Raw genomic sequence first — 15,817 nt, 5'->3', positions numbered from 1 at the left:
GAGTGATAAATGAGCAGATGATGATGTGCAAGTAGAGATACTGGTGTGCAAAAGAGCAGAAAAGTAAATACAAACAATATGGGGATGAGGTAGGTAGATTGGTTGGGCTATTTACCAATGGACCATGTACAGCTGCAGCGATCGGTTAGCTGCTCAGATAGCTGATGTTTAAAGTTAGTGAGGGAAATATAAGTCTCCAGCTTCAGCGATTTTTGCAATTCGTTTCAGTTCTCTGGCAGCAGAGAACTGGAAGGAAACGCGGTGTTGGCTTTGGGGATGACCAGTGAGATATACCTGCTGGAGCGCGTGCTACGGGTGGGTGTTGTTATCGTGACCAGTGAGCTGAGAGAAGGCGGAGCTTTACCTAGCATAGACTTATAGATGACCTGGAGCCAGTGGGTTTGGAGACGAATATGTAGCGAGGGCCAGCCAACGAGAGCATACAGGTCGCAGTGGTGGGTAGTATATGGAGCTTTGGTGACAAAACGGATGGCACTGTGATGATAGACTGCATCCAGTTTGCTGAGTAGAGTATTGGAAGCTATTTTGTAGATGACATCGCCGAAGTTGAGGATCGGTAGGATAGTCAGTTTTACTAGGGTAAGTTTGGCGGCGTGAGTGAAGAAGGCTTTATTGCGAAGTAGGAAGCTGATTCTAGATTTGATTTTGGAGATGTTTAATATGATTCTGGAACGAGAGTTTACAGTTTAGCCAGACACCTAGGTATTTGTAGTTGTCCACATATTCTAGGTCAGAACAATCCATTGTAATGATGCTAGTTGGGCGGGCGGGTGCGGGCAGCGAACGGTTGAAAGCATGCATTTGGTTTTACTAGCGTTTAAGAGCAGTTGGAAGCCACGGAAGGAGTGTTGTATCAACCCCTACAAAAATGAATTATAATTATAATCCACATAATAATTCACATTTCCTGTTGCTGCACGAATATTTGCCTGATGTAGCAAACTGGCTCAAATTAAGATCCTACATTTGTATAAATTGACCCCATGGCATCTTTCGTTTAAACGAGTTATTCATTTCCTATGAAGATGTGAAATGTATTTCTGTAGGACTGCATGGTTTGCTTCACGCTCCATTCACAAACAAGTCTCATGTTTGCGTGTGTACGCTGTGCGGTGTCCCATCAGGAGACAGAGCGTAAACATCGATCCTCACACACACACACACACACACACACACACACACACACACACACACACACACACACACACACACACACACACACACACACACACACACACACACACACACACACACACACACACACACACACACACACACTGTGAAAGGATCTTCAGGGCAGATTGTCAAGGAGGCAGGGTGAGGATGGAGCCTCCAGTGAGGGAGCCTAACAGGACATACTGTAGAATGGCTGCATGTCTCCCTCTAGTGGCACTGAGAATATAATGCGTTTTAAAGTGGCGATCGGCAGAAGAAACAATAACAAACTGTCATCCCTGACCGTTTCATTAAAAAGCTGAGGGATGGGTCTGGAGAAATGTAACCACTCAAATTCATGGATATAGTTTTAACCATGATTTGAGGGTATATAGTGTTTGTTTGCATTTACTTTAACAAACATTGGAGTAAAACAAGATTATATTTCGGGTTCTGATGGAGTACGACCGTTGAACTAAGCATGAGGCATTATCTATAAGTTATATTCTTTAAGTGTCAATGGGTACATCATACAGTAGCATTAATTAGTAAAAAAAATGTAGAAACTGCTGATTGCCCCTTTAAGTAGATATGCTCTGGGTAAAAATTGTCCTACACACAGATCTAGGATCTGGCACAAGTCCTAACTAGAACCATTAGCGGAGAAAATACCAATCTGGGCTTGGATCAGTGTTTAGGGGCATTTTCATTCTACATCTGAATCCTGGGGCTGAATTCATTTTGGAGTTGCTATTGATAGATCATCAAGCCCTTTCTCCATAGGAATCATGATAGTGTATAAGGTCTAATGTGTCCTCTACAGATGAATAGAAAGAAAAATGTGGATATTTTTAAGACAGACTATAGCTGGGCTACATTCATTTGGAATCAAAAGTATTTAATTGTGCTTAGGAATGATTTAAACTTAGCAGATCTGTAGCAAGTTTCATTTTTGTACTACATGTCCTTGTTGACTCCCCACATCACAGAACAGTACATGCATCTGGTTGAATCCTTTTGGGCAACCGGGTGTACTTTCAATTTGCTCTATTGCTATGGCTTGTTGTGGACGAGGAACCGTAGGAGGAGGAGAGAGAAAGAGAGATTTTTCTATCACATTTTCATGGCTGAATAGTTCTCCTAACTATCATTGATCATTTACAATTGACCTGCCTCGCATCCCAATGCAAAGGGCATATAGCAAAAAGAGGACAAAAAAAGTGGGCTGTAAACATTCTATATTGTGCCTCGAGCAAAACCATCATAATGATAAAGTTGGATGCATAGTTTTTCAATCCCCCCTTGACTGAAAATAATTTCAACAATTTCATGGTAAGAGAAGATAAGTGGATATGAGATATAAAAATACATGTTAAATGAAAAGGGATATGGAAAAGGGATGACTGTGATGACATGAAACCTCTATAGATGACAGACATACTAGGCCTACATTATTTCCTGCTCAACATTTTGGGGATATTAATGCTTACTTAGGAAGATGACCTTGGGTTAAACTCAGGATTAGAGACAATGCCCAAAATGAGAACAAGGAATGATTCATTTTACCGGTTCACATCAATGAATGTGTGACACCGCATGACAAGACACAGCCATTGTTGTATGAAAACATTGTGGTGCCACTTGGAGACTGGCACCATAGATCATCAAGCCCTTTCTCCATCTGACTGTCAGAGTTGCACCATTGTTCTTGGTCATCTGAAGGCAGGGACGGACTGGCCATCTGGCATTTCGGGCAAATGCCAGATGGGCTGGTTCATTTTTTTCCTAGTGGGTCTCTCTAACTTATAACTGACAATTATTTGGTTATAGGGGAATCAAGCCTCCAATGTTGTTTTAGAGAATTTGGCAGTAAGTCCAACCGGCCTCACAACCACAGACCACGTGTAACCACGCTAGCCCAGGACCTCCACATCTGGCTTCTTCACCTGTGGGATCATCTGAGACCAGCCACACGGACAGCTGATGAAGCTGAGGAGTATTTGTGTCTATAATGAAGCCCTTTTGTGGGGAAAAACTCATTCTGATTGACTGGGCCTTGCTCCCCATTCAGTGGACGGGCAAAGGCCCACCCACTTGGGAGCCAGGCCCACCCATGACTGTGCCCCTGCCCAGTAATGTGAAATCCATAGATAAGGGCCTAATTTATTTATTTCAAACTACTGATTTCCTTATATGAACTGTAACTTGTTGCATGTTGTGTTTATATTTTTGTTCAGTATATATCAACATGATAGACAACATCTGAATGGGATTATAAGCAATAGGCTGCTTCTTGTGTTCACACAAAAACAGAACAGGGCTATATATATATATATATATATATATATATATATATATATATATATATATATTAGAATGGATGTACTGCAAATAGGTCATTAGTGCATATACTTACCTGATGAAAAATCCCCATGTAAACTTTCAACAAGTTAGCCAGGGTTGAAAAAAGGTTGCATTGGCTCAATGATATAGGCTAGGGTTACCGAACTGAATGAATCAGCCCACTGCCACCCATAGGCGATTTGTCAGAAGTCCCTCCCTGCACATTCATTCTCAATTCTCACCGCTGCCCGGTCACCTGACAATTAAACGAAATTTTCGGTTTTGTTCAGCTCTCATCCAGTCGCATTGATGATGAGCAGGATACAGGAGGACGCAGTATGGGTTGAATGAAATTGGAAAAAGGGAGTCAGCGGTATTGTAATAATTTATTTTTCTACAATGGACGAGCCAAACATTTTGAGACGTCGTGGGCTGCAGGTAAGAACCCCCATAATAATAAAACATCAGCATAGCTACTGAAGATTAAAATAATACACTCAGGCTTTGCATTTGTGTTGTTGCATTCGACAATTAATGATAGTCTACACAAACAGGTATTGACCCGCATTAGGGCACACATGCGTTTCTCTTCTTTCTCTATTTCAAGGGATATTTAATGATTGTCAATTGCTGTTTACTAAACGGTTTACATTGGGCGCACTTTTAGGTCTCCTCAAGGGTAGTTCTATCCAGTTGTGACCACAAATGATGGATATCTCAAAACAAATTCGCATCGAATGCATTGTCCCACTGCCACATTGTTTTGAAATGGTCATGAATAGGCTACAATATCGACCCATTCTGTACACATATGAATGAATGATGCCCCTTCGTTTGAGTAGGCGGTGGCACTGAAGGGCGAGCTTGTGGATGCGCAAGTGTAGTTAATACATACATTTAACCACAGACAGTTGTTTTCTACAGACAGACATGATGTTTTATAGATGTCTTATTCTCCTTCAAAAAAAACAAAGAGCGTTTCCATAATGATTGTGACTCAAGGAACGCAGCTGTATTGCCATCACTAGGTTGCTGTGGTGATATGGGCGTTGGGCTCAATTGGATTCAGGGATGGATGATTGGTAGAGAAACATCCCTTTATGTTCACTTATATGTGTCTTATAGCCAGTATGTTGTAACTGAGTCAATCCTAGCCCTCCCGACGGCCTAACGCGTTTTGTTGTTTTTCATTCCAACCAATTACTCGGGTAGAGGCTTAGCTATTTAAATCCGTTGACCATTGTTTGCTCTAAATCCATTATGAAAGAGATGTTGGTGGAAATGTGCTTGTCCACATATTCAAAATGCCTATTTTCATTATATTACATTGATTGGTTCATCCACCTTACATGGACCTGCAATTTTAATTTGATTGCTGATTTGCATCGTGAAAAATCCAAATTGAGGATGTACTTTTGGTTAACAAAACAACCTGCGTTTATCTTTGAAAATAGAGTACACTGTGACACAGCATTTTTGGCATACATGTCGTGTACATTATTATGAACATAGGCCTGCCTATATGCAAGGGCTTCAGGACCAAAGCAAAAAGAACAACATACATAATGTGCAGCTATGAATGAGAAGACCTACTTAAGACATCCACAATTAGGCCAGAGCTATGAGATATTTCCATAAAGGAGGGGAACGAGCAGCAGGGGACATAGCTGTCATACGGTGTGCATAAATAATCAGCCAGTCGTTCCGTCTGTACCGTTGGCCACAGATTGTGTATGAATCATCTTCGATGTGGAGGGGCTTTGAAAGACTAATCAAAACCTCCATTAATGGTTGTTTTCATTTTGTTTCTAAGAATCATTAACCCTTTGGTTCCATGCCTCGGGGATGTAACGGGTGTGTTTGGAATGTATATCAAGTCCAGGAGGTTGGTGGCACCTTAATTGGGGAGAATGGGCGCGTGGTAATGACGGGAGAGGAATTAGTGGAATGGTTCAAACACATGGTTTCTAGGTGTTTGATGCCATTCCATTTGCTCCGTTTCGGCCATTATTATGTGCCTCAGCAGCCTCTGATATCAAGCAAGGCTTTACTGCCATTGTCACCATTTTAATGTATCTTTCTTTCTCAATTCCAGAAAGAGCTGAGCCTTCCACGAAGGGGAAACATGTAAGTATCACTAAAGAACATCACTGGTTATCGCTGCTCTTGTTACACTATTTGATACAAAACCACAGTGTGTTACAAGGTGTTTTTATATGTCAACAATTTATCATAGTAGCAGACATTTTACTTGGCACTTCCATGAGAGGCAACACCTCTTAAAAAGCTGCGTATGTGGTTTCACAGTGAGCGCTAGTGCCTAGTGGTAAAACAGAGGCTGCAGATACTAGTAAGCAATGTTCCCTCTAATTCTTTGAGACATTGCGCAAATTGTAGGCCTTTTGAACAGAAACTTGAACATTGTGAGAATGTTGTGCAACTTCCGGCGCACGTTTACAGTTGAGGCTGTACCTTTACAGTGTGTGACAGTAGCTATTGTGGCTATCTGAGCATAATGTGGCCTAACAACAAAACCAAGGGAGAAAATCCCATACATTTTCACTTGGAAATAGATTTTCATTTCCATGATATAACCTACAGTAGCATATATGTGGTGTTAAGTGCAGGTCTACATTGCATGAGACTTTTAAAACGTTTTTACATTATGAAGGGCTTGACATTCATTAATGATCTTTTTACTTTTTTACATTTTACATTTAAGTCATTTAGCAGACGCTCTTATCCAGAGCGACTTACAAATTGGTGCATTCACCTATAATATCCAGTAGAACAACCACTTTACAATAGTGCATCTAAATCTTTTAAAGGGGGGGGGGGGGGGGGGTTAGAAGGATTACTTTATCCTATCCCAGGTATTCCTTAAAGAGGTGGGGTTTCAGGTGTCTCCGGAAGGTGGTGATTGACTCCGCTGTCCTGGCATCGTGAGGGAGCTTGTTCCACCATTGGGGTGCCAGAGCGGCGAACAGTTTTGACTGGGCTGAGCGGGAACTGTGCTTCCTCAGAGGTAGGGAGGCGAGCAGGCCAGAGGTGGATGAACGCAGTGCCCTTGTTTGGGTGTAGGGCCTGATCAGAGCCTGAAGGTACGGAGGTGCCGTTCCCCTCACAGCTCCGTAGGCAAGCACCATGGTCTTGTAGCGGATGCGAGCTTCAACTGGAAGCCAGTGGAGAGAGCGGAGGAGCGGGGTGACGTGAGAGAACTTGGGAAGGTTGAACACCAGACGGGCTGCGGCGTTCTGGATGAGTTGTAGGGGTTTGATGGCACAGGCAGGGAGCCCAGCCAACAGCGAGTTGCAGTAATCCAGACGGGAGATGACAAGTGCCTGGATTAGGACCTGCGCCGCTTCCTGTGTGAGGCAGGGTCGTACTCTGCGAATGTTGTAGAGCATGAACCTACAGGATCGGGTCACCGCCTTGATGTTAGCGGAGAACGACAGGGTGTTGTCCAGGATCACGCCAAGGTTCTTAGCACTCTGGGAGGAGGACACAAGGGAGTTGTCAACCGTGATGGCGAGATCATGGAACGGGCAGTCCTTCCCCGGGAGGAAGAGCAGCTCCGTCTTGCCGAGGTTCAGGTTGAGGTGGTGATCCGTCATCCACACTGATATGTCTGCCAGACATGCAAAGATGCGATTCGCCACCTGGTTGTCAGAAGGGGGAAAGGAGAAGATTAATTGTGTGTCGTCTGCATAGCAATGATAGGAGAGACCGTGTGAGGATATGACAGAGCCAAGTGACTTGGTGTATAGCGAGAATAGGAGAGGGCCTAGAACAGAGCCCTGGGGGACACCAGTGGTGAGAGCACGTGGTGCGGAGACAGATTCTCGACACGCCACCTGGTAGGAGCGACCTGTCAGGTAGGACGCAATCCAAGCGTGGGCCGCGCCGGAGATGCCCAGCTCGGAGAGGGTGGAGAGGAGGATCTGATGGTTCACAGTATCAAAGGCAGCAGATAGGTCTAGAAGGATGAGAGCAGAGGAGAGAGAGTTAGCTTTAGCAGTGCGGAGAGCCTCCGTGACACAGAGAAGAGCAGTCTCAGTTGAATGCCCAGTCTTGAAACCTGACTGATTAGGATCAAGAAGGTCGTTCTGAGAGAGATAGCAGGAGAGCTGGCCAAGGACGGCACGTTCAAGAGTTTTGGAGAGAAAAGAAAGAAGGGATACTGGTCTGTAGTTGTTGACATCGGAGGGATCGAGTGTAGGTTTTTTCAGAAGGGGTGCAACTCTCGCTCTCTTGAAGACGGAAGGGACGTAGCCAGCGGTCAAGGATGAGTTGATGAGCGAGGTGAGGTAGGGGAGAAGGTCTCCGGAAATGGTCTGGAGAAGAGAGGAGGGGATAGGGTCTGAGAGGAGGGGATACTTGGTCTGTAACACCATGGGCCAAATAGGTGACTGTAAATTGACTTGTATGATGCAAGAAACCACTTTACAAAATAAAATGAATTATGCCCATACAGAGAATTAGACAATGTAGGCTACTCCTCTGCATATTCAAGCCTATCTTGAAATAAAACACTGCCCCTTTTAATTAAGACATACGCTTTTTACCTGACTGGATTTTCAAAGACAGCTTGAAATGTAGACTACACATTTTGTGCTCTTGTAGGAAGCAGTAACTCCCCATTGCTGACCTATACTTATATATAACTGGGCGAATAACTCGCTAACTAGCAAAGAATATCAACAAAAGTGCACATGCGCAGCTCTGCGCTCTCACCGCTCATGGGCTACCCCGCCAATATAATTCTACTCTGTTGCGCTCTGGCTCTGCCTACAACATTGTGTTGCTGCCTACAACAAAATCAGAGACTCATTCTTGCAAAGTGAGATTTTTTTTGGTTTGTTGCATTGAAAAAGGGGCTGACAATGTTTATTCGATCACGGGAAAAAAAACGTTGATCTATATAGTGCAAACTAATGGGGCGAACTCAGTGAAGTTCAATCTCTTGCGTCTCTGCGGCATGGCATTTCCTCTGCGCGGCAGACCTGGAGAATGTGCGCTGCCGCGCAAGGGCGCATTCTAGAGGGAACATTACTGGTGGGGTGAAATATATTTTACCTAACAGTAAATGTGATTTTTTTTAAAAGATAAAGTGTACCTCCACACATTGTATGAAAATACTATATGTATTGTGTATAGTCCTGAGGCATGCACTTCCATGCGCTGTAAGGCCTTGTCGACTAGTCTGGAAATACACATTTGTATACGCAATTCAATATAAATAATTTCACACATCATGCACTGGATTTTACTCATGTTTCATAATGACATGTCAGTCAAGGCAAAGGACAAGGACAAGAGTTGGCTTGGTGAGTAGACTGAATGGAAAACAGAAATGAGTGGGCAGACCCATATTTGGTCCTTAGCCACTTTAGTGGAGTGAAGTAATGTGGTTAAACAGTAGGCCTACAGACTTGCAATGAGTCTAACACACCATTCAAACCAATTCTTTTCCCACCAACTTTAGCATCCCACCAACTTTGACGACTTTTCTTAATATATGAAAGGTATTGCCGGCAACAAAGCCTCTACTTTTTTATTTCCGCCAACCGACGTCATGGCATTGGCACGCAAAACGCTCTTAACCTCTAGATGGTTGTTAGGCAGCGCCCGTTACTAGTATCCATCTGCCTGTTCTAAACTTTGTAAGGCATGTCACTTCACCCATCTCTTCGCATAGCCCAATACATGCACTTTTTTCTTAACCATAACTGGATGGATCCGTGAAGTATTACTGTGGCAATATATCACTGAAAGACGAAAATATTGGAATAAAGTAGGCTAATGCAATTGAAGGAATCAAATTGTTTCTTACTGAAACTCCCAAAGTTATCCAATTGTTATAAAACAGAAGCAATAGCCTACCCGCGTGTGTTCAACTATTTCAGCACCATTTTGCGCTGCTTAGACTCACTCACGTCTTGATAAATCAATGTCAGATTTTTCTTTTCACTGAATTTCCATGTGGATATTGGTTAGTCTACGTCTACCATTAGGCTGTGGAAAGTTGAGGTGAGTGCTGCTCGTGATCATCTTGTCTAGTTGGCTCATACATTAGCACTGATCACAACATTTTGCCAGCACGTTAAGTAGCATAAAGGAAAAGTCCACCCAAACACGAGCTTTTGATATTTGTTTCAGTTGTTGATGTAAAGTGCATTCAGAAAGTATTCACATCCATTGGCTTTTCTCACATGTTGTGTTACAAAGTTGGATTACAATTGATTTCATTATCATTTTTGATCAACAATCTACACAAAATACTGAAATGTCAAAGGTGGTAGAAATATTCTAACATTTATCAAAAATTCATGACAAAAAACACAAATATATCTTGATTATGTAAGTATTCAGTCCCCTGAGACAATACATGTTAGAAACACCAGTCTTTTTTGAGTACATTTCTAAGAGCTTTGCACACCTGGATTGTACAATATTTGCCCATTATTCTTTAAAAAACTCTTCAAGCTCTGTCAAGTTCATTGTTGATCATTGCTAGACAGCAGTGGAGGCAGTGAGAGGAGCTATAGGAGGAATTGCTCATTGTAAAGGCTGGAATGGAGTTTATGGAACGGAGTCAAGCGTGGTTTGATGTTTGATTCCATTCCAGACATTACAATGAGCCCGTCCTCCACCAGCCTCCACTGCTAGACAGCTATTTTCAAGTCTTGCCATAGATTCAAGCCAAATCTAGTCAAAACTGTAACTAGGCCACACGGGAACATTCAATGTTGTCTTGGTAAGCAACTCCAGTGTAGATTTGGCCTTGTGTTTTAGGTTATTGTTCTGAATTAGTCTCCCAGTGTCTGTTGGAAAGAAGACTGAACCAGGTTTTCCTCTAGGATTTTGCCTGTGCTTAGCTATATTCCATTTCTTTTAAGCCAAAACATCTCCCTGGTGTCACAGTTTCTGTGTTTTTTGATTGTTGCTTCCTTAGGTTACCGCTGGAGGGCGGCACCCTTACCGCTTTCCAGTCTCCAGGTTACGTTGATTATTTCTTATTGGATTCACCTGTGTTCAATTACCTTCTCTGTTCATCTGGTTGCCTTGTTATTTAGGTTCCTCAGTTTTTTAGTTTTTTATTTCACCTTTATTTAACCAGGTAGGCTAGTTGAGAACGAGTTGTCATTTACAACTGCGACCTGGCCAAGATAAAGCAAAGCAGTGCAACACAAACAACACAGAGTTACACATGGAATAAACAAACAAACAGTCAATAATAATGAGTCAATAATAATTTGTCAATAATAATAATAAATAGTGCAAATGAGGTAGGATAAGGGAGGTAAAGGCAATAAATAGGCCATAGTGGCGAAATAATTACAATATAGCAATTAAATTTGATAGTTGTGCAGTTGGCCTGTATTCTTACTTAGGTCTCATGTTTATTTAGTGTGTTCTTGTGCGGTTGCCTTGTTTCTGTTTAGACTAAGTAAAAGTTCTGGATTTACCCTTACCTCTGCTTGCTGTGTTTCTCTGCGCCTGGTTTAGAGTTCGTACTAGCAGTATTGTTTCAGTAGACCTAAACCAACCATGGATCCATGGACCGTCATCCGAGGAACATTCCGAACTTCACCATTTACAGTTGGCTCTCACCCACCATGGAACTGTGATTGGTCGCCATGAGGTGCGGCTGCAGACATAGTCGGATGATTTAAGAACTCTTGCGTCCACTCTGCAGACAGGACAGATGGGAGCAACAGCTGCTGCACCCGTGGCTGTTCCTAACCCTCTACTCCCTACCAGCTCAGTGTCTTCTTCCCTTCAGGAGCCTCATCTCCCGGCACCGGAGCGCTATGAGGGGCATCCTGGGAGGTGTCGTGGGTTCCTGCTCCAATGCTCGCTGGTCTTCGAGGTGCAGGCATCAACGTTTCCCACCGAGCATTCCAGAGTGGCATACGTCATCTCCTTGCTCTCAGGACGGGCTCTGGCCTGGGCCACGGCCATATGGGAGCAGCAATCAGACATTTGTTTTAATTGGCAAAGCTTCACCCAGGAGATGAAGAGGGTTTTTGATCACCCCATCAGTGGCAGGAACGCTGCTCAAAGACTCATTGAGCTTCGGCAGGGCAGCCGGAGCGTAGCGGATTACGCCATTGACTTTCGGACGCTCGCCGAAATACAGAGGTAGTTCACTCAACCTTTCTGAATGGACTCAGCTAGGTTCTCAAGGATGAACTGGCTCCCCGGGACAACCCTGGGAGGAGCTTATCGTCCTGGCCATCCAGATTGACAACCGGCTTCAGGAACGCCGTCGTGAGAGGACGGAGGGGTTCCGAGTTTCCAGTGTTTTGGGTTCCGCTGAGGAAGTCGATTCTTTGTTTGTTCCACTGCCTTATGCTGCGTCTGCTTGTCCTGCACCCCGTCAGAGTTCTCAATTCGGCTTTATTTCTCCATCATACCTTCCAGAGGAGCCGATGCAATTGGGATGCACCAGACTTTCCGCTCTGGAGAAAAGTCGCAAGATTAACGAGCAACGTTGTCTTTACTGTGGACAGTCTGGACATTTCCGTGCCTCCTGTCCCGAGCTGAAAGAGAAACGGGATGACTCATCAGTAGAAGGGAGAATACTGGCGAGTCAGATACAGTCTCCAGCTGCTGACATGGTACACACCTTGTTTCTGGCCAACCTGAGGTGGGACAATGGGCAGTTGGACATTCCTGCTTTCATAGACCCTGGGGCTACTTGCTGTTTTCTGGTTCGCACATTAGCTCGCCAACAGGGGCTGCCTCTCACTAAGCTGGACATTCCGTTGTCGGTCACTGCGCTAGATGGTCAATCCCTAGGGTCTGGGAAGGTGAAGCAGCTCGCCATGCCTATTCAGCTACGAGTCCTGGATTATCATGTGGAGTTTATCCAGTTACATTTGGTGGACTCTCCTGAGCTTCCCCTGATTCTTGGACATCCATGGCTTTCTATCCATAATCCTCAAATTGACTGGCCCTCGGGAAGTGTTCTGGGATGGAATTCTTCATGCCAGTCCACCTGCCAGCAACTCCCCACATCTTTCCGGCCCTGCTCATCTGGAGGCTTCCGATTCTCCTGTTTCCCAGCTGGGGATGACAAGCCTGATCTTTCCCGCGTACCTCGGGATTACTGGGATCTGGGTCAGGTCTTCAGCAAACGAAGGGCCAGCAAACTGCCTCCCCGCAGGTCCTACGATTGTGCCATCGACCTCCTGCCCGGCACCAGTCCTCTGAGAGGAGGGCTGTATTCTCTCTCAGGTCCAGAGACTGCAGCCATGAACAGTTATATTAAGGAGGCACTGGTGGCTGATTTTATTCGGCCATCCACTTCACCTGCAGGAGTGGGTTTTTTCTTTGTTGGAAAGAGGGATGGGAGATTACGTCCCTGTATCGATTACCGGGGTTTAAATAGCATTACCATCAAGAACCGTTACCCTTATGTCGTCAGCCTTTGAGAGACTCCAGGGAGCTACGGTTTTCTCAAAGTTGGACTTACGGAACGCGTACAATCTGGTGTGCATCAGACAGGGAGACGAGTGGAAGATGGCAGTCAACACCCCAAATGGACATTATGAGTACCGTGTCATGCCATTTGGACTTAATGCTCCATCCGTTTTCCAGGACTTGGTGAATGATGTGCTGCGCGACTTCCTTCACCAGTTCATGTTTGTGTACCTGGATGACATCCTCATCTTCTCCAGGTCCATGGTTGAACACAGCCAACATGCTCGCCAGGTTCTTCAAAGACTCCTCTCACCACTTGTTCGTGAAGGCCGGAAAGTGTGAGTTTTACGTTCCTCAGATCTCCTTCCTGGGGTACATTGTGTCTCAGGGCTGTGTATGGATGGACTCCCAAAAAGGTAGAAGCGGTGGTCAACTGACCGTGGCCCAGCACAGTCAAGCAAGTCCAGTGTTTTTGTTCATTTCTACCGGAGGTTTGTGAGAGACTTTAGTTCGGTGGTTGTGCCATTGACAGCGCTCACCAAGGTCTCGGCTGGGCATGTAAGCTGGACCCCTGCTGCTGAGAAGGCGTTCCAGGACCTGAAATGACGGTTTTCTTTTGCACCCATTCTAGTTCATGCGGATCCTTCTCTTCCCTTTGTGGTAGAGGTGGATGCCTCTGACGTTGGCGTGGGTGCGTTTCTGTCTCAGCGCTCAGCTAAAGACCAAAAGCTTCATCCCTGTGCCTTCTTCTCCAGGCGTCTCACTCCAGCAGAGAGGAACTATGACGTCGGCAATTGGGAGCTTCTTGCAGTCAAACTGGCTTTGGAGGAGTGGCAGCACTGGTTGGAGAGTTTGGAACATCCCTTCACGGTTTGGACTGACCACAAGATCCTGGCCTACATCCAGGAGGCTAAATGCCTCAGTCCCCGACAGGCTCGTTGGGCTCTTTTCTTCACTCGGTTCAGATTCACGTTATCTTACCGTCCAGGGTCTAAGAACGTGAGGCCGGATGCCCTTTCTCGCCAGTTCCCCAGCTCCAGTGAGGATCGGTCGCTTGGATCCATCATCCCCAGGTCGCTTATCCTCGCACCGGTGTCCTGGGGTATAGAGACTGTTGTGAGGGAGGCCCAAGGTAGGGAGGCAGTTCCTGACAGCTGTCCATCTAACAGACTTTTTGTTCCTCTTGAGGCACGGTCCATGGTATTTCAGTGGGCTCACTCATCGCATCTTACCTCTCATTCAGAAGGGCAGCGAACGCTAGAGTTTCTGAGGAGGTGGTTTTGGTGGCCCTCAGGTGGGGGCGGACACTCGGACCCTTGTGGCTGCCTGTCTGACATGCGCCCGGGAACAAGACTCCTCGTCAGCAGCCTCTTGGGCTTCTTCATCCGCTGCCAACACCTTCTCGACCCTGGTCTCATCTCTCTATGAATTTCATCACGGGTCTTCCATCCTCAGAGGGCCACACTGTCATTGTGGACTGCTTTTCCAAGGCGGCACATTTCATTCCGCTGCCTAAGCTTCCATCTGCCCGTGAGACTGCTCAGCTAGTGAGACTGCTCAGCTAGTTATTCAGCATGTTTTCCATCTTCCAAGATTTCCTCTGGACATCGTCTCCGACCGGGGCCCCCAGTTTGCCACCAGATTCTGGAGGGCATTCTGTACTCTTCTGGGTTCATGAACCTGAGGACTGAGGGTGATAGCCAGTTTGTCCAACGGTCAAACAGAGCAGGTGAACCAGGATCTGGAAACCGCCTTACGGTGCTGTGTCCGCTAACCCCGCCACTTGGAATCTTCAGCATCTTCCCTGGGTGGAGAACGCATACAACACTCTCCAGTGTTCCTCCACCGGCCTGTCACCATTCCAGGTTTTGTACAGATACCAGCCTTCTCTGTTTCCAGATCAGGAGATTGAAGTGGTGGTTCCATCTGCTCAACATCTCATCTCTCGTTGCTGCCGGACCTGGAAGAGGGCTTGGTCAGCGCTCCTGAGGTTTTCAGCTCGGTTTCAACGCCAGGCCAACGGTCATCGCCGTTTGAGTCCTCTTCTGCATCCGGGCCAGATGGTCTGGTTGCCTACTAGGGTTCTGCCTCTGCGCATGGAATCAAGGAAGTTGTCCTGTCACAGTTTCTGTTTTTTGATTGTTGTTTCCTTAGGTTACCACTGGAGGGCACACTTACCCTGTTTCCTACTTTCCAGATTACCCTGATTTATTTCTTATTGGATTCACCTGTGTTCAATTACTTTCTCTGTTCATCTGGTTGCCTTGTTATTTAGGTTTCTCATTTGGCCTGTATCCTTGCTTAGGTATCATGTTTTATTTAGTGTGCTCTTGTGTGGTTGCCTTGTTTCTGTTTAGACTAAGTAAAAGTTCTGGATTTACCCTTACCTCTGCTTGCTGTGTTACTCTGCGCCTGGGTTCGAGTTCGTACTAGCAGTATTGTTTCACCTGGTCCTTACCAATGACAAGCGTACCCATAACATGAAGCAGCCACGACCATACTTGAAAATATGAGGAGTGGTAGTCAGTGATGTGTTGGATTTGCCCCAAAAATAATGCTTTGTATTCAGGACATTTTTTTATATTTCTTTGCCAAATGTTTTGCAGTATTACTTAAGTGCCTTTTTGCAAAATCGGATGCATGTTTTGGAATATTTTTATTCTGCACAGGCTTCCTTCTTTTCACTCTGTCATTTAGGTTAGTATTGTGGAGTAACTACAATGTTGTTGATCCATCCTCAGTTTTCTCCTATCACAGCCATTAAACTAACTGTTTTATAGTCACCATAAGTGGCATAGTGAAATCCCTGAGTGGTTTATTTTTACCCATCTACCAATAGGTGCCCTTCTTTGCAAGACATTGGAAAACC

At 45.1% G+C, this 15,817-nt stretch overlaps 1 protein-coding gene across 2 annotated transcripts in view; it reads left to right on the top strand.

Moving 5' to 3' along the window:
* Window positions 1-3,762: 3,762 nt before the first annotated feature.
* LOC115169951 (microtubule-associated serine/threonine-protein kinase 3) overlaps window positions 3,763-15,817 on the top strand; it is an 83,604-nt gene continuing 71,549 nt past the window's right edge. The window contains exons 1-2 of one of the 2 annotated variants that reach the window (XM_029726115.1): window positions 3,763-3,957; window positions 5,615-5,646. In XM_029726115.1, coding sequence (XP_029581975.1) covers window positions 3,919-3,957; window positions 5,615-5,646 — 71 coding nt within the window. In that variant the 5' untranslated portion in view covers window positions 3,763-3,918. Of the gene's footprint in view, window positions 3,958-5,262; window positions 5,405-5,614; window positions 5,647-15,817 lie in introns of those variants that run through there. The other variant, XM_029726114.1, reaches the window with a different exon arrangement.

The sequence above is a fragment of the Salmo trutta genome, chromosome 31 (assembly GCF_901001165.1).
Source record: "Salmo trutta chromosome 31, fSalTru1.1, whole genome shotgun sequence".
Classification (NCBI taxonomy): Eukaryota; Metazoa; Chordata; class Actinopteri; order Salmoniformes; family Salmonidae; genus Salmo; species Salmo trutta.
Note: the sequence above shows the minus strand (reverse complement) of the source record. Positions and strands in the feature narration are given on the sequence as shown.